Consider the following 27,532-nt stretch of genomic DNA (forward strand, 5'->3'; position numbering starts at 1 on the left):
TCTCTAGTATTATTGGAGATTTCAGTACAGAAATAAATCCAAGACTGTTCATAAAAGGCAATGTATGAGTAGACAGTGTAATTCTAAACAGCAAATGAAGAGCATCACAAAATGGCAAGTTTCAAGAAAAACAGTTTAAACACGAAAATAACTCCCAGATTTGGAAAAAGATGTGGAAATTTTAAAAGGTCCTGATTCACTATAAAATTCATGTCTTTCATGCTTTATATACTATGACCAAACCTTCACAAGCAACTGATAATTTCTGTACCTAATAAATGATACATTATTAAAAAGTTCAAAATTTTAATACCTTTTTTATTCTCCATAAATTTTTCATAAGTATCTGGAAAATCATCTTCTGGCTTAGATTTTTCTACTGGTGCCACAACTGCTTTTCCTTCCTCCTCTTCATCTTCATTAAACCACATTTCTTCATCCTCCTCCAAGGCTTTTGCATCTCTGCGAAATCTGTTACTACGCAATATAGATGGTACACTGTAAGAAACATATCACAAACACTGAGTAATGATTTAAAGTTTGTGACCAGATTAAGTTTGAGAATAAATATGTATAACCAAGAGGAGCTAAAGTAATTTTAACTACGTATAATTTACATCATAATCACCTCAACAGTGATACAAGATGTAACCAGAGAACACTCCAAAATATTGCAAATTAAACTAAAAATTTATCTTGAGTTATGATATGGAGCAGTCATTTTTCACATAAAAGATTCTGGGTAGGGAAAAAAACCTACCCTTCTATACAACCCTGTACTATCTAATGATGGTACCCAGAATACTCCTGGGTAAATTTCCTATGTCAGATCCAAACAAAAAATTTTGGATGTAATTTTATAGATTATAAATGCAATATATTTAAACAATACCTGTTCAGTTTCTGATTTTGTCTGTCTTTTTCTTGCTCATATTTAGTCTTCAATCCTTTGAATGTCTGAACATATTCAATTGATTCAAGTGCTTTATAAAAGTTTTCAACTATATGTGCAGTAAGAGACTTGATATCTTCCTGTTTAAGGACAAAATTTACAATTCAAATATAATTCAATGACTGTTAGAAGAACTTTTTTATAGTTCCAAAGCTGATCAAAAAAGGTTTTTCAAAATCACATTACAAAAATAAATGTCCTAGTTTCTTTACACATGAGCCAGGCCTCCAGAGAAAACTTGGAATAAAAAAGGAGCCCTTTTGGGGGGCTACAAAACATTTGAAAGTAACTAGATTTAGTTTATGTCTTCTGTTTATTTTTTGCATCTACATAGCACTTTACAATTTAAAAAGCGCTTTGACATATAGTTTCACTTGATCCTCCTAACAAGTCTATGAAATAGGTTTTATTACCCCCATTTTACAGAAAAGGAATATTGAAGATCTGAGAGGTTGGATGACCTGATGAAGAGCACAGAGCTAGTTAGAAGGCACATAGATGTTGAAATTACATTTTTAACAAATATTAGGTGCTACTTAATGACTCCTTATTTAACTCGTATCAAAATGGGATAAGCCTTACCTAAATAATAAACACAGACTCCATTGACTATATTACATATACAGATCTGATAAACTATTAACTAGAATTCCACCTATTTCCACAGTCTTCCAATGGTATAATTTTTGTGAAACAAACTGACAGTAGTAACTTCTAAATTCTTTTAAATTCTAAATGAACCATTCTAAATAATCATTGCAAATGCCTGGGTACGAAGTACGCTCCTTATTAATAATAACTGAAGTTGTGATTCAGGAATTTAATATTAATAAGAAATATACATGCCACTTCTTTAAAAGATACACCATAATCTGCTTCTTTTGAGGATTTTAAGTCTTTAGTTTCTCTGGAAATCTCAATTAAATAATATGCAAAGAAGAAACATTAGAAACCCAGGTAAAACGGTTCTGTGCTGTATACTGAACAAATAGATGAGTTAAGTTTTGGGGTGCCTGGGTGACTCTTGGTTTTGGCTCAGGTCATGATCTTGGGGTCCTGAGATCAACAGCAGGGAGTCTGCTTGAGATTCTCTTGCTCTGCCCCTGCCCCCACTTGTATTCCCTCTCTCAAATAAATAAATCTTAAAAAAAAAAAAAAAAAAAAAAAGATGAGTTAAGTTTTGGGATTCAATGTACATTTATCGACCACTCAAAATTATTTTCTGAAAAACAAATTCAATCATAGGAATGGGGTTATGAACCCTACAACTCATTTTATCAGTTTCTCACCAAAAATTTTAAGGAAAAAAAAATAGAAAAGTCAATCTCTGGTTCATTAGAACACTGCATTGTGGAACAGGGTTCAGATACCTGGTAAGGTAGTTAACTATGTTCCCTCTTTTCTAAGGCTAAAGACAATACTTCTATTCTTTTCATCCTTTTGAAAGCCATACTCTTGCCAAGTGAGTACTACTAGAAAAGTAATCCAGTCAGCCAAATAATCTTTACATGAGAACAGCATGTCATGAGCAGAAATCTGATTTTTAACAGCCAAAACCAGAGAATGAATTTCTAGCTTTACTTTTTTTTCAAATTCTAACCATGTAGCCATTTCCCCTGGTGGAATGATTTTAGTGTGTGGGAGAGGGTAAATTTATTGTACTGGTTCTACAGTTACCTATCTTAACCGTGTTGTTCACATAGAGTTCTCTCCAGATCTTTATTTTTTTTAAAGATTTTTTTTCTAATTTATTTATTTGAGAGAGAGAGAATGAGAGACAGAGAGCACGAGAGGGAAAAGGATCAGAGGGAGAAGCAGACCCGGGACTCCAGGATCATGACCTGAGCCGAAGGCAGTCGCCCAACCGAGCCACCGAGGCGCCCTCTCCAGATCTTTTTATGACAGATCTTCTGTTGCCCAAAACTGAGCTACGACCTATCTTCAAGCTCTGACTGTGCTCCTAACCAAATGGACGCTCTAGAATAAATCACTTACTTTGGGTGTCTGAAGCCCCTCATCTATAAAATAAGGCAGCTGGAGCGGTCTGCCTAATTTCCTGGTCTCTTCAACTTAAAATTCCATGATAATAGCCTACCTTTTATGCATCTTCTATTCAGTTACCAAAGTAATTATTTTCAACCTTCCTACTTATCACTACCCCTACAAAGATCATAGATATCTCAAGAATGGCATATACTTGACCAAAATGTCTACATATGCCAAATATAATCCTGAAACATCTGGCCAATAAAAATGGAACTGAGAATAATACAGAGTAAACATGGGTTAAAACACTATGCTAAATTTCACAATTTAAAATATTAACATCACTAAACATATAATTATTTTATTTTACTAAGAATCCTTTAGCATAAACTTACCACTCTTATAAATTCAAATAACTCAATAACAGCTGAATTCAACAGATTGTACCGAGTTCCATTATCCAGAAGAGCATTTATAACTGGCTCAAAAAGATTTCCCTTCGTAATGTAACGATTATAAAATTCATCTTTAAGGCCAATTATCCGCCTCATAAAACGAAGAGCACCTAATTAAAAATAATACAGGGAACAAATCAGTAATCTCATTAATAACAATTATTATACAGGTATTTTTACATAAAGCAATGTATATATTCTAAAATAAAAACTGTGCACTAAAAATAATTGGGTTTTGAGGAAAAACAGAGTTAGGGAAAGACCGCTCAAATCTGAGTAACTCATGTAGCCAGAGCTGGCAAAAACCCCCAATAACTGGTACTTGGGAGATGAAGTACCCAGGCAGGTAGCTCCATGGTGTCAAGATTAACCCCCCCCAGTAACCAGCGAGTCAATGCTGGCAGTACTCCGAGCAGCGCAGGCAGACATGCAGACGTAGTGATGGCAGCTCAGAACCAGCGCAGGGCTGTCTGTCGTGAAGGTGGGCACGGGAGTGCTGCAACCTGCCCAGGCTGCCTCCCCTTTCATTGGGGAGAGCTCTGGAGGGAGGTACTTCTTTTTGATTTTCTGAAAATAAAGCCGAAGGGGTTCCTGCCGCCCGCTTAACAGGAGAGCTGAAGGTCTTTTACTTTTTCAAGGCTATAGTTCCACTCCCACTATTTCCGGTCTCTTGGCCTTGGAAAAATCATCTGTGAACCGACACTACCTATATATTATAACATACATTTTAACCCTACACGTCTTAGTCCTTTTTTACCAATTGCTTATGAGCTCTTTTGCCTTTGGGAAACATGAACTGTGGCAGATCAGACTGTATTTGTAAAAGAACAATAGAGTAACAAGCAGTATAATGTGGCTTTTCATATTTTAAATACTGAAAAGAAATGTCTCCCATTTCAACCCGCTATTCAGAGGCAAGTCATTAAAAGAAGTTGTGCCTGTCAAAAGAGGTTCCAAATATTATCTGAGAATAAAACTGAAATAGGCCACATAAGGTATAAATGTATGATAGCTGTAACACTAAACAAGTGTGAAGAAAAAAACCAAAAACAAGTGTGAAGAGAAGTGCTAGACTTACAACATCACCTCTTTTTGTAGCAGGACAAGAAACAGTTATTTAAGATTAAAAAGACTGAGTATGTGTGCAAGTAGATACTCTAATACACTGCTGCTGAATGGGTGAATGATATGATATAGTTACAACTGCACTACTTAAAATGATGGAAATCTTGAAGCAATGTAAACATTTAAATACTAGAGATTTGTTCAGTTATGATATATCCACACAAACAGGACTACTCTGCAGTCATCCAAAAGAACTATTTACAGAAAGCCAGATAGGAATACCTATCATGAGAACATCAATCCTTCCAAAATTAATATAAAAATCTAACATAGTCTGGTCATGATGAACTGGATAAAATTGTTTTTAAGTTATTATAGAAGAACAAATGTCCAAGAACCAAGAAAATTATGAAAAGGAAAAGCGAGCAGGGACTTAGCAGATATTAAACTTTACGAGAGAGGCTACAGTGGCCTAAGAATAAAGTTTCCTATTTATCTCATCTAATAAAACAATAGATTAGAAATAGAAATAATAGTTCAGAAACAAGACACAAGATATATATATCAATTTACTATATAACCAGAGAAATTTTAATTCAGTAAGAAAAATATAGTTTATTTAATAAGGGGATTGGTACAACTTGCTCTCCATCTGGAAGAAAACAAAGCAAGACCCTCCAAACCACATATAAAAACAAACTTCAAATGTATTACATATATAAGTAAAAAATGAAATAATAAAAATATTAGAAGTAAATTGAGGAGAGTATTTTATTTGTATAATCTTAGGACATAGGAGATGTTCCTAAGCAAGACAAAAACCCCAAAACTCATAAAAGGAAAAGAGACATACTTTTCATCATAGAGAATCTTAAAACTGTTATATATTTAAAAAATACTATAAAGGCAAATGCAAAAGACAAAAGAGACTGTGACATTTTTTCCCAAAAATGTGATAAATTAATATCTCTAATATAAAAAGAGCTCTAAGAAAAAGATAATAGGCAATTCACAACAGATAAAATTCAAAAGCCCTAAAAAACAGGAAAATATACTGCCAAGGAAAATGTAAATTAAAACATAAATGGAATACCACATTTTCCATCATCCTCTTCATAACATTTTAGGAATCAGTAACACAGTGCTGCAAGAGTGTCAAGTGCTTCAATCTTTTGGGAAAGTAATCTGGAGGCTGTATGTGAAACTCAAATTTAAAAGGATACATTAAAACTATATAAACATTTTGTCCTGGCATTATCATTATTGGGAATCCATACTATGGAAATAGAGAAACCAGTACTTAAAAGATTTATATACTAAACTATTTACTACAGTGTTATTTGGAGGGGCAAAATACCCGAACAATCCATTATCTGTGCACTACAGAACAGCAGAATAAATTGTGGAAGAGCCACTCCATCAAGTGTGACTCAGCTACATTTAGTAAAAAAATTTAGTTGAGACCATATTCGATCACCTAGAGTAATACTAAAAAGCTGAGAAACATGTTAATATGATCCTGTTTTTATAAAAATAAAACAAAAAAACCTGTAAAGTGTGTGAATTTTTATATAAATTTGTACGGCTGTGGAAAAAGGAATAGGAAAAATTGTGCACGGAGTTAATGGTAGCTACTTTTAAGGCCTTAAAAATAAAAGGAGTTGGGAGATTAATCTTTTCTCTATATGTTAAATGTTTCAATTTTAACCGTAATTTTTATGCTCAGAAAAAACACACAAAGCTCTTTTTATTTGGAGGGTGAAGGAGGTTACTTTATCTCTATTTGCAGGTAAAATTATGAAGAGGAAAGGAAACTTAACAGTTTGCCAAAAATCAACACTGACACAACTACTGGCATTTAAGTTTGATCATTGTTGGTCCAAGTGGTATACTGAGGGGGACTACTCATAAGTTATTTTATAAGTTCAATAAATAACCCAAATTACACAAAAACGTTTGAAGGCCCATATCTCAAAGGTATAAAAAAAGTCACTATAAATGACAGTTTGATGAAGCAGATGTGAAAGACAGCAGGACTTGTTCTATTAGTGAAATGTCGTCATCGTACGTGGTATTTTATCACAACAGTTAAACTAATTCAATCTAAATGTGAGTAATATGTGGGTGGGAAGCACCATGACCTATTCCTCTTGCCCTTTAAATAAAAGAAAACAAAAGATTAGTACTTCTCATAATCATCTCTTTGATGGCATATATACTGCTAAAAAATAAATCAATTCACATGGGTAACTTCAGGTTTTATCTCTATCGACTGTTCCTTAAAATACTTTACAAGAATGTTCTTTTTAAATTGTTACTTACACAAGGCCAGGAAAGTGTGCTTTGAATTCATCAGGACCAAGACTCTTCTTAGCAAGTCCTTGTTCATAATATAGTTTTTTATGTGATATGTGTGATGTTCCACACAAAATGTGAGTAGTTCTAAAATTAAGGCAAGCAGCTGTGCTGTTTGATAATTATCTACAAAAAAAGTCATCACATGAAAATACTGTAATTCACCTAAATAAAGAGAATAAATTTTATGTCCCATATTTTAGAGCAAAAGTAAAATTGTATTTCTTCCTCATTTTATATCAATTAAAGCTACAGATTTTTACTTTTTCATTAGCAGACTCTGTAATACTATTCAGTTTTATTGATTAAATGGATACTTTCTAAGGCTCTTGTATAAAATATTTATTAGTGTTAAGAGGGAAAAAAGCCTAAATAAAAATCTACAAACATGGTAAGAAAACCCTCATTGCACTGAGATCTTCTTAGTAATATTTCCTTAGTATGTGCTGCTTTCATTATTAATATTAATGAACCTATTAAAGGGTCCACAGTAAACAGTAAATACCTCAAGCTTTTTGCCTAACATTGTACAACAAAATTTCCCAAGAAAAATTAATATGCTTTCTTTAAAGACATCTTTAAGGAAAGGACATTTTTGGCTATTTGAATATAAAGTGAAAAATATTACATTGAGATTTTTTACCAATAACCTTTTTAACATCAAAGTGTAATACCCATGAAAGGCCTACTAAAATAAACTACCTTTTCTTCCCTCAAGAGGCCTTGGTGTATACATTAATGAAATGACTTCAAATTGGTTCCTGAACATCAAAATTCAATGTATGTCAAAGGGCTTCTGTCAATAATTACTGACATCTATTAAAAGTTTTAGGCAAGAAATATTAAACTGTGAGGAAATTTTGGAATCACAGCTTTACAGAATAAATCTAGTCCAACTATTTTATTTTTCAAGAAGATTACACACATGACTATTTTGTGGAACTCTGATGCTATCGGGAATAAATCAGCATTCTTTTGATAACAGAAAAGCCATGAAAAATACAAAATATAGTTCTGGTATTTATTTGAACTAGTCCCTCACCATTAAAAAAAATAAACTCTCTTAATCCCTCAGTTCCCTAATTTTATTCACAAAAGATTTTGTAACAATGATCTACAGTCTTAATTAAATGTCTTGTTTTCACTTTCTCAAATTAGGACATGAAACTAATCATTATATCTCTAACTAATCCAATCTCTGAATGTCAGTCTCCTCATTTGAAACTGGCTCTCCTAGACCATTGATGAACCTGGTAGAAAAGACAGGATGCTAGGTGCACAGAGCATATTTTCTATATTCCCAGGCCCATACCTGGTATGCATGTTCCAAGTAGAAGCAACAGTGCTTACACTCAGATTCATAAATAATACCTAAGCATAATGCTGTCACGAACACTAACACTAAGGCCTTAGTTACTAGGTTTCAAAAATAATGAACTAAAATCCTCAACTTTCAGATGTCTTTTCAAAAAAAAAATCAGAAAACTAGCTCTAAATTTACAGTAAAAAACAAAAACAAAATTCCAACCAGTTTTCCATTTTTTATATTAGAGAAAATGAAATGTTTTTCTTTACAACAGAGGAAAAAGGTAAATTAAAAAAAAAAAATGCCTTTCCTAGCCTTGTATAAATAAATGCATTATACTCTGAGCAAAAAAAGCTTACAATTTATATTAGTTCATAAAATAAAAATTTATACTTACCAGGGCAAATCGTGCTGTTTTTGTTAGATCCAACTATATTATCTAATAAAAAAAAGTTAAAGTCAGTTACTTCAGTAATAATTATTTAACATTTTCCTAGTCCTTTACAACATACAAAGGATGTCTTTGGTCGTAATCTCATTTTACCTGCATAATAACCGTTAAGAATTAGTTGTGAGGGGGGTGAAGGAATGGGCAAAATGGATGAAGGGAGACACAGGATTCCAGTTATGGAATGTATGGTCACAGGGATAAAAGGTACGGCATAGGGCATATAGTCAGTGGTACTGTAACAGCATTATAGGGTGACAGATGGTAGCTACGCTTGTGGTGAGCAGAGCTTAATGTATAGACTTGTCGAACTACTATGCTGTCCACTGAAGTTAGCATCATGTGTCAACTAAACTTCAATTAAAAAAATAGTTGTTTCAGTCAAATATTATACCTGTATCTGCAGTCCTTTACAGAATTCGGTGCAGATGAGGAATTGTTAAAAGACAATAAATATTGTGATAAAAAAGTGAGGTTACAACCAGAGAAGGCACATTTTCTTTTATTTCTTAGTCATCCCCCAACAATTAGGATATGTCTCTTTCTATATAGGAATTTCTTAAACTCCAGAATAACACGTTAACAATGATAATTTATGCCTTGAAGTTTTAAAAAAATAAGTAGGACATTGTAAGTTCTGAATTTTAGGCACATATTTCAGAGCACATTTGCATAGGGAAAAATACAAATGTCTATTGCAGCATTGTGTGTAATAGCAAAAACTAGAAACTTAAATGTACATTAAAAGCAGGATGGCTAAATTATAACATACTCATAGAGAATATTATGCAAGATTTAAAAATAAATAAGAACTCCAGGTATCAATATGGATAGATTTTAAAAACGCATTGAGTAAGGGCAAAAAAAAATGCAGAATAATGTGTACAACAGAAATCAATTCATATCAAGCTTGGAAATATGAAAAATAATACATTACACTTGTCATAATAATATAAACAGACATGGGGTGATAAACTTCAAATTCAGCATTCCTTGAGAGATGGGGGTGAAGTGAGAATGTGAAGCGGTGCACAGGAAACTAACAATATCTGTATTTTCTTTTCAAAAATATTTGAAAAAAAGATAGGGCAATTAGTTTTGATAAAGTCAACAGGAAATATATGGGTGTCTGTTATACAATTATCTAAATATTTCTGTACGCTGAAAGTGTTTTATTTTAAAATAAAGATTAAAAATGCATTTATTTTAATTTATACAAATGAAACCATTTTGTATGAAAACATTCTGCCAAATGCTTTTTTACCCAACTTTATATTTTCAAGAACTAGTTAGCTGACAGATTAAAATTCAGTTGTTTTAACTGCTATATAGTATTCCATTGTATGAATATATCACCTGTTCTTTATTTTCTTATACATTCTTGTACCTGTCATGCATATGCATAAATGTCCCCTAGGATATGCTCGGAAATTGAATTGATGGTATTATGTAAGGTGTGCCCATTTTTACAACTTAATTAGTTTAGTAAGCATTCTCTTTAATTGACTCCCTTTTAAAATGACTCATCAGATTAACCAACACTCTCAGAGATAAAATCCCCCCATCCTGCCCATTTCTCATTTCACCAGTTGAGTTGTATGCTTATCAAAAAGTCCTTTGTTTACACTAATTATTTTTGGCAGTATGATTACATACTTTAAACATCACAGACTGATGAAATATCATAAAAATGTAGTTATCTATGGCTAAGCTGAATACAGTCTAGAAAATCAGTAAAACCAGAAGCTGGAGCTGATGAATTATGACTGTAGTTTATGCATGAAAGATGACATGGAAATACAATAAAAAAATACATTAAAAAAAAAAAAGGCTTGCCCTTATAAAAAATATCAGCAAATGAGTTAGCATTTAGAATGTTTACAGAGTTTATTTTTTTAAACTATTCTCTGCTTTAACCAACTTTTTTGATTAACCCATCAACTTCTGATCCTTATGTTGTGAAATTAAAGAGCTTGTACTATATTGCCAAATTATTCTCCAAAATGATGGTTCCCTTGGATTTTCTAATGTAGGTAATATACTGTTTACTCTTACCCCCTCTAGGTAATTAACAGCTTTGAGAATAATCGCCTTCTGTTAAAGTGTTTATATTTCTCTTCTTCAAGGTGTAATACTTTTTGCTACATTTTCTGTATCATTCTCTAACATAGTCCCTCTGAAAAAAGGGAAATCATGATTTTATACTGCAGTTTAAATTTTTCAGTAGTAATTTCCCTGTCAAATAAAGCACTGAGTAGACAGCCTATTATACTACTTATTTCACTCTTTAAAAATGGAAATCATAAGCAGATAAGTAAGACACCCTACCCTTTTCACACTTGTCTTCTGAAGTATTGGTCAAAAGCGGTGCTGTGAGAACATGCATACAATGGTTGTAGAAGAAATTTAGAAATTCACTTTTTTCAGTTTTCTGAAACATACAGAATTAAAAAAATATTTTATCTTTTAATTAATAAAATATCTTTAAGAATTAATGCAGGTCATATACAACAGATACTTCAAGATATCATGAAAGCACCAAAAAACTAGTTATATTCACCTTAATCGTATTTCTGCAGAACTGAAAAATCAAGTCTATTTCATATTACTAAATTAAAATGAAAACAAGTATAAAAAATTTTTCTGAAGAAAATTATTCAGAAGAACCTTTTTTCTAATATGCTTGTGACCTGAAATGCAATGAAGAATCTATCAAGCAATGTGAGAGGAGCAACTTAACTGCTGAAAATCTGAAAGTTCATATCCACACATATTCAAATCTGAAACTCCATTCATAGCATAGTCAAATATGAAAACACACCAGAATGATTTATCAAGTCATCTGAAACAGGATAGAATTTAGATCTATTTTTTAAATTTTAAAAATTTATTATTTGGAAATTTGGAAAACAGTCCCTTTTTTTGGCCACTATTTTTTATACAATGGTCTCGAAAAAACAAGTAATGATTTAAAAACAACATACATATTCTTCTTTAAATATGAGAGTTTATAAAGAAAAAGTATCCCAGCATTTTGAGACAATTATTAATATTTTGGAATACTTCTATAAGTCTTTCTGAATGACTTCTCCTACTATGCAGTTGAGATCATTCAGTACGTATTAATTTTTTTCATTATGATTAAAGAACATGTAACTTTATAAAATTTACCATCTTAGCTATTTTTACTGTTTACATTTCAGCAGTGTTACATATATGCATCCTGTTGTGTATTAATTTTTAAGAAGTTAACAGAATGAGGCCAAGGGCCATAAATAGAAATGCTAACACTTTTTACTAAGATTTTCGCAGATTACAATCTTGTATTTTGCCACAAATAAACTGCTACAGGAACACCACAGCTACTTGGATACGAAGTGTACAAATACTCAAGTATTTATTATTTTAAAAAATTGTACAAATTTACGGGGTGCCTGGGTGGCTCAGTCGTTAAGTGTCTGCCTTCAGCTCAGGTCATGATCCCAGGGTCCTGGGATCGAGCTCCGCATTGGGCTCCCTGCTCAGTGGGAAGCCTGCTTCTCCCTCTCCCACTCCCCCTGCTTGTGTTCCCTCTCTCGCTGTGTCTCTCTCTGTCAAATAAATAAATATAATCTTTAAAATAAATAAATAAATAATTGTACAAATTTAAAAAGATTTTATATTTACATATAATTTATATATTTATACATAATTTATTATATATTAAATCCTCTAAAACTGACTAGACCAAAACATTTTTATCTCAGAATAATTTCTTACATTAGTTGTAGCCAGCATGTTCTCTGGATCAATTAGAGTACGAAGAAGTCCCATTAACTGAACAGCACCTCCTAGCTCAGGATCAGTATCACAGATCATTTGTTCAATCACTACATTAATGAGAAGGATATCCTGAAAGAAAATGCATTTCCATTAGAACTGGTTTGGATATAAGACAAATATACCAGCTGAAAGAACAAAATCAGAACCAAAGAATAAATGAACTTAGTTAAACTTTCATGTTTCTAGTATTTTTCAAAGTTCTATAAACACACTAGAGTGAAAAAGCCCACTAAAAAAAGCAGAGCACCCTACAGCTGCAACATTAATGTAGGGAAGTGGAAAACAAAATCATTTACCAGTGATTCTTGTTCACTGGAGATTCTAACAGATTCTCATTCTAGGTTTCAGCCTCAGGTAAGAATTTAGAAGTTGACTGAATAAGGAAGATCACACATCATCTGACCCTAAAACACAGATTATCTGAGCTTCAAATGAGAAAATCCTTTCTAGCAAAAAAGTGAGAAAACCCAGTATACAACTCTCCACAGGAGGCAAGTGGGTGCACACCGTGTTACATAATAATCTAATGCCACAGAGATTTGCATTAGGTTGCATGCTTTTGGGTCTTAACTAAGAAACTACAAAGCAGCTTGCAGATACAAAATTTGCCTTTTGCCTGTATTTTTAAGAAATCTTGGAAACTGAAGTACAGTACAAAGTGATTGCTCATGTCAAAGAAAAAAGTTTTGACATCAACTCTGGTGATTTGAGAATATGTTTATTGTTGGGGGAAGGAAGGTAGTAACTGAAGGAGATGAAATAAGGGAACTGCATGGAATGAAGATAAATTTCTTAAATTGGGAGAATTCTGTAAAGTAATAAAAATAAATCTTCAGTAATAAAGCACTTAAAAAAAAGATTTTATTTACTTATTTGTCAGAGAGAGAGAGAGAAAGTGTGCACCTGCACGAGCAGGGGGAGCAGACTCCCCGTTAAGCAGGGAGCCCGATGAGGTACTCGATCCCAGGACCCAGGATCATGACCTGAGCAGAAGGTAGACAGAACCGACTAAGCCACCCAGGTGCCCCCAATATAAAGCACTTTTTGTTATTATTTTGTTGTGCTAGCCCCTCTAAACTTAACATACTGTGGTTTTCAAAAATATTTCCCTGTAAAGTTGTGTTCTTCAATTCCATTAAGAACCAACAAAAGCATGTCACAGTGACTTAGCTGCTTAAAATTAGAACCCTCACCCCTACCATGTTTCAAAATTTGAACACCAATGAATCCATTCTGTCATGGCATTAGAAACAGAATAAAATCTCTTCAAAGAGGAATTATGAATTATGAAATAAAATTCACAGAGCTAATTAATAAATCCAGACCCAAGCCTCATTTCAATTAGAAGAAAAAGGTAGATTCCACATTAATCTGCTGCTCTTTTTTATTCTGGCATGATCAGCAAAGCTTAACTCATGTAAAATATTAAGATATTGCAAAAAGGTGTTAGCCAATAAACTTTCTTCAGATCAGTGCTATGGCATTTACTTTACATTTATGTCAACGTGTACTACTTACATTCTACCAGTTAATTAGGGCCTCAGATAATTCGCTGAATTATATATAATCATCTTTCTTAAGTTCATTCATTTAAAACTAGGCACAAAAAAAAATAAATGATGAATTTAGGTTACATCTAAATAAAATCAGAGTGGCAAGAAATACTTAAGGTATAGCTCATACACTGAAATGTCATTTCAATATAGTCTTCAAACTTTTTGCTCTGGTCTTCTCTTACAGTTTCTCATAAACCCTGCTTCCATCAGTATCAATGCCAAACTCAGTCCCATAATTTAGTGACTTGTGGAACTGAAAAAAGCTGATTTATATACTTCATGGTGAAAGAGGTAAGAAAAGAACTGCCTTTCTCAAAGGCCTCTAAGACTTCCCTGCCAGAGAGAGGTATATGCACCATCAAATGCTATTCTTTAGAACATTTTAAGATTCCCCAGGCTTCAGATAAGAAGGGCACAGAGGTCAGTAGATAAACTGGTATCCTAGGTTCAAAGATTATGCTTGAACATGGGGCACCTGGATGGCTCAGTCAGTTGAACATCTGACTCTTGGTTTCGGCTCAGGTCATGATTTCAGGGTTGTGAGACTGAGCCCCCCAGTTGGGCTCTGTGCTCAGTGGGGAGTCTGCTTGATTCCCTCCCTCTCCTTTGGCCCCTCCCACAGCTCGGGCATGTGCTCTAATAAGTAAATAAATCTTAAAAAAAAAAAAAGAGATTATGCTTGGGTAAGATCTTTAAAATCCTTAAGAAGCAAATAGTTTGGAAGCCTACTAAACAGTTGAGGAAGCTTAATTGTCAAGAAAGTTTTAAAATAAACAAAGGTCCATGACTGTTCAATCTTTAAGACCACCACTGGGCCAGAGAACTTACACCAACAGAAAGCAGACTATGAAGATTATATAGAGCCTTGGAGGAAAGGAATCTTCTATTGCCCAACTCAGATGTGGCCACAGCTGATAATATCCTGAGGGAAGAAAGGCTTTGGAAAAAAATAGGCAAGGGGGAATTCTTTAGAGACAGCTGGTTTCGTTAATCAAGGACCTCTCGGGACAAAGAGTCCAAGCTACTGCTATTCAACAAATATTTGATGAAACAGTGCATCATAGTTATGAATGAATGATTGCTATATGTATGCTCTCCCTTTTCCCAAACAAAAGCAGTTTTGTTGTGATGTTGGGGGCAGATAAATTATCTTTTTATTTATAGGTCACTGAAACACTAGGAGTCTTATCTGGACTTGAAAAGGACTACCTAATACTCAAATATTCTGGATGTGGCACTGGATACAAAAGTGAATGGAAACTTGATTTATCTCCCTTGAGGGAAAGGTGAGTGAGCAAAGAAAAATATGTATGAAAGGTAGCTAGAGAGGGGGACTGTGTGGCTGATACTACAAGATGCCAACTTAGTCTCTATTTTCTTTGTTTTGCTAGCAGAGCCCAAATTTTGTTCAGAGGCAATGTACTCAGCTAAAACACAATTTCCCAGCATCCTTCACTGCTAAGGGTAACCTACTTCTGGCCAAAGAAATCCAAGTAGAAATTGCTAAGGGGAACCTCCAGGAAAGTGCTTTAAAATAAAATACAAAAGCTTTCTAGCCTTCTCCATTATTTTGCTGCCTTTCTTATTCCTGGAGGTGGAAGAGCAATCTTGCAACCTCAAAGTAACAGGCATTAAAACCAGAAAATGAGGATGACTGACTCAAAAGATGAAAGTCTTTTGGCATCATGAGCTGTATAGTTAAGGATATCATGGAGCTGCTTCATGACTTGTGACATTAATAAAACTTTCATTAGGTAAAACTATTCTAAGTTGGTTTTTCTTTTGTGTGACAAAAGCACTTAACATAATACCTACTTTCTCAGCAAAATTTTAAGTATATAATATTCTTAACTATAGGTACTATAGGTACTGTACTATATCTACTGTACAGTAGATCTCTAGAACTTACTCATCCTGTATAACTGAAACTCTATACCCTTTGTCTAGTATCTTCCCCATTTCCCCCACTCCCCATCCCCTGGCAAGCACCATTATTCTGACTCCATGAGTCTGTATTACTCATATAAGAAGTATCATGTATTTTTCCTTCTGTGTCTGGCTTATTTCACTTGGCAAATTGTCCTCTAGGTTCATCGAAGTTGTCAAAAATGGCAGGACTTCCTTTCATTAAGGCTAAATAATGTTCCACTGTACATATATGACAAATTTATCCATTCATCTGCAGATGGACACTGAGGTTGCTTAGATGTCTTGACTATTGTGAATAATGCTGCAATGAACATGGGAGGGCAGATATCTCTTTAAGATCTTTTGCATTTATGGACAGAAGCAAGATTGCTGGATCATATGGTAGTCTAATTTTTAGAGGAACTTCCATCTGTTTTCCATGATGGCTGCTCCAATATATCCCCATCATCAGTATACAAGGACTCTTCTTTTCTCCACATCCTTGTCAAGTCTTGTCATCTTTATTTTTTTATATTAGCCATACTTTTTTTTTTGAGGACATGTTCCACATTTTATTTACATTTTAAGACTAACTTTAATCTCAAAATCACATATCCATTTACCTATTTCCTTTTTGCTGATTGCACTTAAATGCATGGTTTGTCAAAGACTGTAAACAAATATTTACCATGTCTGTTACATGTAACACACAGGAACGGCTTTTAACAGAAATTCATCGACCTCCCCAACACTTTTTTATTATAAATACAGTTATCGAAACAATCCTGGACATATTTTTGATACTACTATAGTCAGCACCCATACCACTTCAAAAATTAACACAATTTGTGAAAATATTCATTGTATCTGCTACTTCAGACAGTTTCACCTGAAGCTCTTTCACTAAGCAAGACAGATAAAGCATGCCATTTCTGTTTTTCCTTCTTGAGATTTTTTACTTTTCAGAAACACACATGCTTCCACAGCATGACTCTTCTCTCCATGCTTTCAGCTTGTAAACCTGAATTCTATTTTGAGTAATCGAGGTTTATGCGTAAATGACAGTGCCATTGCCTACTACCTCTTGTCCTTCAAGTTCTTCCAACAAGCGAAAATTACGAGTAACTTTAACTCCTGTGGAGACTACCTTCTCCTACAGCCCTGATACTAGCCACCCTAATAGATGTGTGTGTACTTAGGACAAATGTCTGTTCAGTCCCTTTGCCCATTTTCAGATTGGGTTGTCTTTTTGCTACTGGGGTGCAGGAATTCCTTACATATTTTGAATATTAATATCTCATCAGCAATTGAAAACAAACTCTACACTTTTACTCCCAACCTACATACTATGTTATTGATGTCAGAATTTATTTTATATTTAAAAAAATTTTTTTAAAGACTTTATTTATTTATCTGTCAGAGAGAGAGAGAGAGGGAGAGTGCACGAGCAGGGGGAGCAGTGGACAGAGGAAGAAGCAGGCTCCCCGCTGAACAAGGAGCCCGATGCGGGACTCGATTCCAGGACTCAGGGATCATGACCCAAGCCGAAGGCAGACGCTTAACCAAGTGAGCCACCCAGGTGTCCCAGAATTTATTTTTTTATATTGTGTATCTATTAAAAATTTTTGTAGTTAGTTATTCTTAATATTTTGTCTTTTACCTTTTATACTAGGGTTAAAAGTGATTTATACACCATGAACAGAGTATTATGTTATTCTGTATCTGTCTATATATTTACCTTCACCAGTGAGATTTACACTTTCAATATGCTTTCTTGTAGCTGTTTAGTGTTCTTTTATTTTAACTTTAAGAATTCCCTTTAAGCATGTCTTATTAAGGCAGATCTAGTGATGCCAGGTAAAGTATTCTCAGTTGGTTGTTTTTTTCTTTCAGCACTTTGAATATATCATCTCACTCTTTCCCGGCCTGAAAGGTTTTTGCTGAGAAATTTGCTGAGACTTATGGGAGTTCCCTTGTATGTAATGAGGGTTTTTGTTTCTTTGGGGTGTTTTGTTTTTGTTTTTTTGTCTTGCTGCTCTAAAAATTCTCTTTGTCTTTGACTTTTGACAGTTTTATTGTAATGTGTCTTAGTGAAGACCTCTTTGGATAGAATCTATTTGAGGACATATAAATTTCATGTACCTGGATGACCATATCTCTCCCCTGATTTGATGCTATTAGCCATTATTTCTTTAAATAGGTTTCTGCTCCTTTCTTTCCTCCTTTCAGGGTACCATAATGTGTATACTGGTTTTTTTATTGTGTCCTGTAATTCATGAAAGCTTTCTCCACTATTTTTCATTCTTTCTTCTTTTAGTTCTCTGACTGGGTAATTTCAAATGGCTTGTCTTTGAGTTCTCTGATTTTTATTTCTGCTTGACTGAGTCTACTGTTGAAGCTGTTTATTGCCTTTTTTTTTTCTCAATGTATTCTTTAGCTCTAGAATTTCTTTTTTTTTTTTTTTAAGATTTTATTTGACAGAGCGAGAGAGAGAACAAGCAGGGGGAGCGGCAGGGAGAGGGAGAAGCAGGCTCCCTAGCTCAGCAGGGAGTCCGACACAGGGCTTGATCCCAGGACTCCGGGATCATGACCTGAGCTGAAGACAGATGCTTAACCAACTGAGCCACCCAGGCACCCCTCTTCTGGTTCTTTTTTAATACTTGGTTTCTGTTGAACTTCTCATTTTGTTCATGTACTGTTTTCCTCATTTCATTTAGTTATCTGTGTTCTCTTGCAGCTCACTGAACTTCTTTAAGACAATTATTTTGAATTCTTTGTCAGCCAGTTCAGTTTTCCATCATCTTAGGGTCAGTTATGATAGCTTTATTTTGTTTTGTTTTGGTGGTGTCAAGTTTTCCTGATCTTTGTAATCTTGCACTGATGTCTGCCCATCTAAAGAAGCAGTTAGCTCTGTCTTTACAGACTGGCTTTGGCAGGGAAAGTTCTTCACCCGTCAGCCCAGTCAGAGATTTTGGCTGGGTCAGCTGATGGGGTTTCATTACTGGGGTACATGGACCAGCTATTGAGATGTGTGTGGTGGTGTTGAGAGCCCCTGCTCCTTTTCTTTGTTCTTAGCTATTACAAGGTGATACCCTCACTGCTCTGGGTAGGACCTGAAAGAAATGGCCCTCATGGGTAGCATTCTGAAAGGCTGGGGATGTCACTGAGACTCTCTCTTTGTTCTCCCTTTCCCCATGAGAGAATCTGTGGGCCCAGAGGGATCTCTCTCAGTACTGTGTTATGCTGACTTGGGGAGAAGTGACAAGGATAAAGTGAAACTGTTCTTACCCTTTTCAATGCATCTTTTCTCATTTCTGTGCTGCACTAAAATGCTGTAACCTCTAACCTGGACTCTAGGAGTTGCATGGAGGTATTTGTGTCTGTTAATAGTTGTTAAATTGGTTTCTGTTGTGGGGACAAGACCTGGAATTTCCTATTCTGCCATCTTGCTGATGCCACTCCTGGTTTTTCTGATATATGAAGCCAAACCCATTCCTAAGTAATACATTAATTCCTTATTCTCCTACTTTCTTCTGTCATAGGTCAGGTCTTCCTTCTCCAGTTATCTCTCCTCCACAATGCTGTTAGAACTATCCTTTTAAAACAGAGACCTGATGAAGACATCCTTTGTTTAGAATGGTTGTAAGATAAAAGATTCACTCCTTAGACTGGCTGTGTAGGTAAAAAATATTCTAATCCTGTGCTGTTTAACATGGTATCCACTTGCCACATTAAGCAGTTTAAAATTAAAACCAGTAATTCCTCAGTCACACTACCTACATTTTAAGTGCTTGGTAGCCACAGGTAGCAAGTGGTTACCTTGTGGTTACACAATAAACATTTCCATTATCACAGAAACTAAACAGCACTCTTCAAGCCTATTATAGTTTTGTTGTTAAAGAAAAGGGAAAAAAGCAGGATAATCAGACTTAGACCAAAAAAAAAAAAAAAAGATGCAGGGGAGAAAAGGGCAAAATATGGGAATTTCTCACAATCAAAATACTAATTGCCACATGCAATGATACAAAAGTCTTTAAACAAGTTGGCTTCTAAATCCTTGTGTCAGATGGGTTTATTTTTTACTGCTCTTAAGTGTCACTGTAATGAAAAATAATTTAGTAAAGAAAACACAAGAGACAGGAATCTACAAACATTCTTATTCTGTAATAAGAGTCATACTTTTGCAATAAAATCTGCTCTGAAAATACATATAAAATCAGACTTCTGCTTTTGGTCAAGATGGAGTGACAGGAACTAGATTTAGTTTTTACCTGGAACAACAACAAAAAGCTGGACAAAATATATGAAACTACAGTTGGTAAGACAGTAGACACTGGCCAATAAAAGACAAAAAGATGGGAAAAAATGAGATAGCCCTAGAATACATGTCAGGCTCTATTATTATTATGACAATTACTGTATTACTGGATCCTGCCAAACTAAGTAAAAATCAATTCCTAAAATACTAGAATTCACCACAGATTTATAGAAATTCTGCCCCACGGAGCAGTATGGAACAGTCTTTTTCCAGAGGTACACCCACCTCAGTAAATAATTAAAATTAGTCTACAGTGCATGACTACATCCACTCAAAAGTAATGGTATTTTTCAGAAACAATGAACAAATAGTTCCGAAACAATTAATGAATGGTTGAACATACATCAATGAACTAAAAGTATTATCAACATTATATGTTGTCTGTAAGGCATGTTTCATTTCTTAATTAACATAATAGAGCAAGCCCTTCTGAACAGAAGGAACAGCCGAATCAAAGGACCCAGCCTCTCTAACTGCAGTACAGCCATCTAAGATATACACTATCCAAGTGACCTTATTAACTCTCCCATACCTATTTCTCCAATGGCAGAACAAAGGAAATGGAATAGAAAATCACTATAAGTTGGACCACTCTTTCCAAAATTCAAGCCAGCTAGAGTTGAACTGTCTAATTTCTAACTGTTTGCAGGAGTTCTTTACTGGTACCATTAAAATACTACACATACAAATACAGTTTTCCTTAACCTGCTTCTCCAACAATGGCATTACTCAGCTAGAAAAAAACTCCTGCTCAAGTAAGTGTAGCTAAATAATGAAGATATAAGAAAAACTACTGGAAAATTCCTTCTTAAAATCAAATGACTTGATGTGCAAATAAACCATTATAGAGTAACTCCAGTTAGTATGTGTCAATGCCGAGACACCAAAATCTAGAGAACACCCTCTTAAATTTATATATATGTATATATAAAATGTTTTTTTTTCTCCGTCTCCCCTTAAATTTATAGTCTTAATTAAGAGGGCCCAATGACCTCCTTTCCACTGAAGCCTATTTATTCCTATGTTCTCTCTTTTAACTTCTTTTTACACCACCAAAGCAGCTTCTGCAACTATAACCTTTAATTCAGAGTCAGCCTTTAAATGCCACCATTACTGTCCTGCAATATTCTGAGAAAGGGGTCTAAGTTAGGCGTTGGCAAACCACAAGACCACTTTGCTGGTTGCCTACTTTGTAAATAAAGTTTACGGTAAAACATTTACTGGAACATAGCTACACCATCTTTGGACAATTCATATTACAATGGCAGGGTTGAGTAATTGCAACAGAGACCACAGGGCTGATCAAGTCTTATCTTCTGGACTTTTAAAGAAAGGTTGCTATCCTTTACCTAAAGAGCAACATTTAAGTGAGTTTAACCAAGGTTTCCGAGAGATTTTTCAAGGTTTTAGTTATTTCTAAATCAAAGTTTTAGAGAAATGATACTTCCATGGGTTTCATCACACTCCAACCTCATACTATTCTTAGAAGCACATAACGGTTTTTAAAGTACATTTTTGTGGGTTTAAGAATTTTGCTATATTGCAAAAAATAATCAGCAACAGAGGGGACGTTCTAGGTACCTACATATGGAATTGAGAGATTATCCAGGCTATCAGTTGGCCTCTCTACTTTCTGGCTGGGAAAGATAAAGAACATACTTATTTCATTGCTTCTAAGATTTCTTAAAACTTTCAACTTCTTCATATTAAGATACATTTTATAATTTATGGCATTAGACAGTTATTATCAGCCAATTAGAAAGCATGACAAAGTAAGATGAAAATTTTCCACTAACACTTTCAGGTAAGATCAAGAAAATATTAGCATCCATGTTATCTTAGATTCCATGAATATAGTAAGTAAGAGGAAAAGAAAGAATGACAGGAGCAGGAACATTATTCTGAAGTAGAATAAAAAACTGATGGATGTTCTGGAAACATCTTTGTTCTTTAAATGTAAGACTTATTTAAAAATGCACACGAAATTTGTTCTGCAGCAACTTGAATAGGGCTAAAATAATGAGAAAAACAATACTTCTTTTAATCCATCTGACATGTCAGAAGAAAGCAAAAACAGCTCTTCAAATTCTACAGAACTTTATGGTCCAATTTCTCAAGTCTGTGAAACAGCAAAACAGTCTGAATAAAAAAACTTTAAGCTCGCTCTTTCGCAGCCACTGCCGAGAGAGATGGGCATCTCTCGGGACAACTGGCACAAGCGCCGCAAGACGGGGGCAAGAGAAAGCCCTACCACAAGAAGCAGAAGTATGAGCTGGGATGCCCCGCTGCCAACACTAAGATTGGCCCCCGCCGCATACACACAGTCCGAGTCCGGGGAGGCAATAAGTAGTACCGTGCCTTGAGGCTAGACGTGGGGAACTTCTCCTGGAGCTCTGAGTGTTGTACGCGAAAAACAAGGATTATTGATGTTGTCTACAACGCATCCAACAACGAACTGGTCCGCACCAAGACCCTGGTGAAGAACTGTATTGTGCTCATTGACAGCACACCGTACCGACAGTGGTACGAGTCCCACTATGCACTGCCCCTGGGCCGCAAGAAGGGGGCCAAGCTGACGCCCGAGGAGGAAGAGATTTTAAACAAAAAACGATCAAAGAAAATTCAGAAGAAATATGATGAAAGGAAAAAGAATGCCAAAATCAGCAGTCTTGTGGAGGAGCAATTCCAGCAAGCTTCTTGCGTGCATCGCTTCAAGACCAGGCCAGTGTGGCCGAGCAGATGGCTACGTGCTAGAGGGCAAGGAGCTAGAGTTCTATCTGAGGAAAATCAAAGCCCGGAAAGGCAAATAAATCTTCCTCCTATCTTCGGTCATGTAATAAAGGTGTTTATTGTCCAAAAAAAAAAAAACAAAAAACTTTAAGCTCAGTTTTTGAAGTTGAGGGAATTCTTGATGTGATGCACTGAAGGAAACATTACTTCTGTACCATTCCTGACACAAAAAAGTAACCTAAATCGAATCATGAGGATACGTAAGACAAATCCAAATTGTTGGATACTAAACCAGAAAATTTTCAGTTTTGTCTTGGTTAAAAAGAACATTACTGGGACAACTGACAAAATCTTAGATAGGACTGCAGTTAGATGATAGTACTATAAAAATCCTAATATCCTGATTTTGATAATTATAATAGACAGTGAAGTAGATACTGGTAAAAAGCCACTGTGCGATCATTTCTGTACTTTATTCTTCAATGATTTAGAACAAAAATAATTATGTCTGTATGTAAATGTGTACATACAAATATAAGCAAAGAAAGAGAATGATAAAGCAAATTAGAGATAAAACATTAACAACTGGGCAATCTGGGTGAAGTGTATATGGGAGTTCTTTGTACTATTATTATAACTTCTCTGTAAATTAAATATTACTTCAAAACAAGAAGTTAAAAAATGGATGCAAATTTAAGAAACATGATATGTTCAAATACAAAATATCAAAGAGTTAACCCATAGAGATTAGCTTATGTATTTTTAACTTTATTATGGCAAATTTCATCTTCCAGAATTACTATAAATTCCACATATAATTCTATGAAGTATTTCAGTATAAAACTATAAAATAAGGATTCTTAAAAAAATAACCCCAATGCTATTATCATATCTTAAAAAATTAACATATGAGTTTATTCTTAAGTGAGAATACAGTGAAAATACCTGCCAAAATAAGTGGTTCAGTAATAGCTGCGTTACTTACCCAGTCAGATTCTAAAATAAGTTTTACTAAATGTTTCAAAGGACATTAGCATAAAAATATGTGAAATCTGTGGCATAACAAAAAGACAGCAATTATTGCTAAATCTATCCGTCTAGCTTAGAAAGAATTAATGACTATAGTAAAAAATGTTAGTATTTCCTGTTGCTCAAAACGTATTTTAGTATGTAATCCAGGTTCCTAAACCAAATCTGCTCCATAATACTGGAAAGAAAGTTTGAATGCTGTCAATTTACTTTAAAAGAGCATCAAAATAGCAAGTGCCCACCAAATACACACGTAAGTCTTTTCTTTTTAAAGGTTACCAGGAACTCAACAAAGAATCTGGCATGTAGAATCCTTAATTTTAAAGCAAAAAAAAAAAAAAAAGTATCCTCTTTTGTGGGCTAACTCAATTATTTTTATGGCAACAAAATTTTTAAATTGTTAAACTGCTAGATCTCAGAAAATTCAGGGAAATGAAAGACCTTGAAGACTATGATTATAAAGAAAAGAAACTGAGAAAGGGACTTTTCATAGTTAAATATCAGTAACTGCTTCTCTAAGTCTCATTTGTCAATTAAATGTAAACAAGGAAATATTTCTAATAAAAATAGAAATAAAAGCTTTCAGAGTTAAGAATCCTAATAAAAACAGAAATAAAAGCTTTCAGAGTTAAGAATTCTATTCTCACAATCGGAAGAGATTTTATAATGAGTGCCCTTAATCACACACATCACTGAGAATGTAGCAATTAAGAGTGTTAAATTCAAAGTTACCTTCTGTAAAGGATGGCACAAAGATACATATAACAACTGTGAGATTATAAACTGATTAGTAAAACAGGTATTTATTTCTTTAAAGTCAGATTTAGCACCATTTGGGTTAAAAAAACCCAAAAAACCTTAAAATATACTTAACATAAAGATTTCTTCTATTTCTTTTCTACTGCCTAAAATTGTAGCATTAGTTCAAACTGATTCTAATATAAAATTGCTTAAAAAAAAACAACCACTGGAAATATCTAACAAAGAATGTAAAAAATCTAAGGAGATATTATGAGATTAAACACAAAACATATAAAACAACTGTAGTTTATTTAATTCAATAGTAACTCATAACAAGGATCAAATTAACAACAGAAATCAAAATCTTCTTTACGATGGAACATAATTATATTTATTTTCTATTTAACACTAAAACATATTAGATATAAGAAAGAGTACTTTAAATTGTAGCTATTTGTTCATTTTGTTCTTAAAAGAGTTTAGGGGGAAAGTTTAAGTATTTCTGTGGTGGGAAAACACAGTGGTCTCATTATTAAACATTTATTCACATGGAAAAAAGACACATTTGAACAAGTGAAGGCAACTTGTTAGTTATACTAGAAGTGCCTTTAGCACTTGAACTTTTTTGAAGAACTTGATTCTATTATAACCTATTTATCTCAACTTGAGTTTGAATACAGTTTTTTACAATAAACAAATCAAATGCCACATATTCTGGGGTTGCTGAAGTTGCAGTTGATCAGAAATCTATTCTGCCTCATTAAAGATTTAGATTGTAGTTATACTTTTTTTCTCAACAGTATGCAAACATTACAGGTCATTCACATAGAATCAGAGAATTATTACTTACATCATCACTCTGCTGGGCTTCTTGCATTACAAATTCTCGGACCATGGATGGACTAAACTCTACTAGATAAGAAAATATATCTGTAGCTGCTGATCTGACTTGCAAATCATCCATGCCCTGGTAAAAGGAAAGTTAGGTTAGAGACTGTAAACAAAAATTACGCCATGTTCCCTATCTTTCCCAAATCTATGCACACTAACTTTTTGGATTCAGACATTGTACTGGAATCTTTTCTTCCTTTTCTTGTATAAATATTAAAAGCTTTTAAGCAGCTCAATGATTAGTTTCTGCCAGTTTTCACCATCACAAAGATAAATACTCAGAGAATTTAGATGTAAGGATCAGCATAGGATTATACTATTACACTTTACAAATGCTGTAAAAAAATTTTTTTTTATTTATATATATGCAAAATGTGAATGATGTTACCTAGTTAAGACTTCAAAATTTTCCAGAATCTGTCTTTGGTCCTGGATTTGCCAGTTACTCCTTAGTAACTGATTCTCTCTTTTATGACTCTCCTAAGAGAGGATGCTTTTGAAAAGCACTCTGGGTATTTTCACTCTTTGTCCACATCTTAGTTTTCTAAGGAAGTGATCCTGAATGCTTTTCCCTCTTTAATAGATAAAGGATACATGACTTGTAAGTTACAAAATCTCCAAGTGATTCTGAAAACATTCCTTAACTCAGCATTCTCAAAGTGTGGTCCAGGGAATTTTGATGAGGTGTTCAACACCCTTTTCAGGAAGTGCATGAGATTAAAACTATTTTCATAGCAATAAACAATACTAGGGGCATTAATGGCCCTTTTCACTCTGAGGATATCACAAGTATAGTGAGACATGTGGTATCACAACAAAGCAAATGCAGAAGTTGCTATGAGAATCTAGCTGTCATCTCCTACACCAAATGTTAAAGGGATGGGCAAAATAAGGTGAAACAATGCCATTCTTCACTAAAATTTTTTTTGTTTCCGGCAAATTATTTTTTCATAGAAGTTATATTATTTGTAACAAATATTTGATCATCTTAAAATGAACTGATAAATATTTAAAATTTTTCAGTTTTAATTTTCATACAATACCAATGGATAAAAATCATATAAACAAATGTATGCGGAACCACTGCCCTAAACCATATTGCAGCATGAGCTGCCTTGGTCCAGTCTGTCCTCACTCTACTCACTGGTCTAAAAAAGAAAGATATTTTAATTGTTTCTATGAAACATAATATTGTTACAGAAGAAATAATAGTCTTGAAAAAGCATGTGGGATTTTTATTCACTTGAAGCCATATTATATGCAAGTGCTTACATATTAATAACATAAATTTAAATTAATAATAAAAACCCAAAGACTGAACACACACTTGTAGTAATTCACTATCAAGTGAATCATAACCTAATATATATAATTCAATATGCATTATTATAACAAATACTTTCACATACATAATATAGAACTACTACAAATTCACAACTTCAAAAACATGAAAAGAAGCTATATAATTACCATTACAATTTCAAGAGCAGGAAGAATTCCCAACTTTGCCAAAGTTTTGAAAAATGCATCCCTGTTTTGAGGTTGTAATGTCTGAGAAAATGCACAAAATTCCTTGAAAAAGTTAACCTGGAATATTAGAAAACATAGTAAGAAGTTGACACACATAAGAGCAAACTTGGCACACTTTAATGTGATGTACCACAGTGTAATGTGCCCTTCTCAAGGACCTTGGGGCCCCTGGGTGGCTCAGTTGGTTAAGCGACTGCCTTCGGCTCAGGTCATGATCCTGGAGTCCCTGGATCGAGTCCTGCATCGGGCTCCCTGCTCGGCAGGGAGTCTGCTTCTCCCTCTGACCCTCCCCCCTCTCATGTGCTCTCTCTCATTCTCTCTCTCAAATAAATAAATAAAATCTTTAAAAAAAAAAAAAGAACCTTGATTTTTTAGGGTGTCCTGGCTCCTTAAAACCTGTATTAAAATAACATATTAAAAACTAGCATCCCACTAAAAGT

The 27,532-nt window shown here is 34.2% G+C and overlaps 1 protein-coding gene and 1 pseudogene across 2 annotated transcripts in view; one reads left to right on the plus strand and one right to left on the minus strand.

Annotated features, from left to right (window-relative positions):
- The window catches only part of PPP4R3B (protein phosphatase 4 regulatory subunit 3B), a 63,630-nt gene that overhangs the window by 9,156 nt on the left and 26,942 nt on the right, over nucleotides 1-27,532 (minus strand). Inside the window, exons 6-14 of one of the 2 annotated variants that reach the window (XM_006736100.3) lie at nucleotides 27,033-27,149; nucleotides 25,522-25,638; nucleotides 12,327-12,458; nucleotides 10,896-10,998; nucleotides 8,517-8,558; nucleotides 6,781-6,939; nucleotides 3,334-3,503; nucleotides 893-1,032; nucleotides 314-477 (exon numbers count right to left, since the gene is read on the minus strand). In XM_006736100.3, coding sequence (XP_006736163.2) covers nucleotides 314-477; nucleotides 893-1,032; nucleotides 3,334-3,503; nucleotides 6,781-6,939; nucleotides 8,517-8,558; nucleotides 10,896-10,998; nucleotides 12,327-12,458; nucleotides 25,522-25,638; nucleotides 27,033-27,149 — 1,144 coding nt within the window. Of the gene's footprint in view, nucleotides 1-313; nucleotides 499-892; nucleotides 1,033-3,333; nucleotides 3,504-6,780; nucleotides 6,940-8,516; nucleotides 8,559-10,895; nucleotides 10,999-12,326; nucleotides 12,459-25,521; nucleotides 25,639-27,032; nucleotides 27,150-27,532 lie in introns of both variants that reach the window. The other variant, XM_006736099.3, reaches the window with a different exon arrangement.
- Nucleotides 22,346-23,012, plus strand: LOC102748362 (small ribosomal subunit protein eS8 pseudogene; annotated as a pseudogene).

This window comes from Leptonychotes weddellii, chromosome 10 (genome assembly GCF_054177405.1).
Source record: "Leptonychotes weddellii isolate Sample4059 chromosome 10, ASM5417740v2, whole genome shotgun sequence".
Lineage (NCBI taxonomy): Eukaryota > Metazoa > Chordata > Mammalia > Carnivora > Phocidae > Leptonychotes > Leptonychotes weddellii.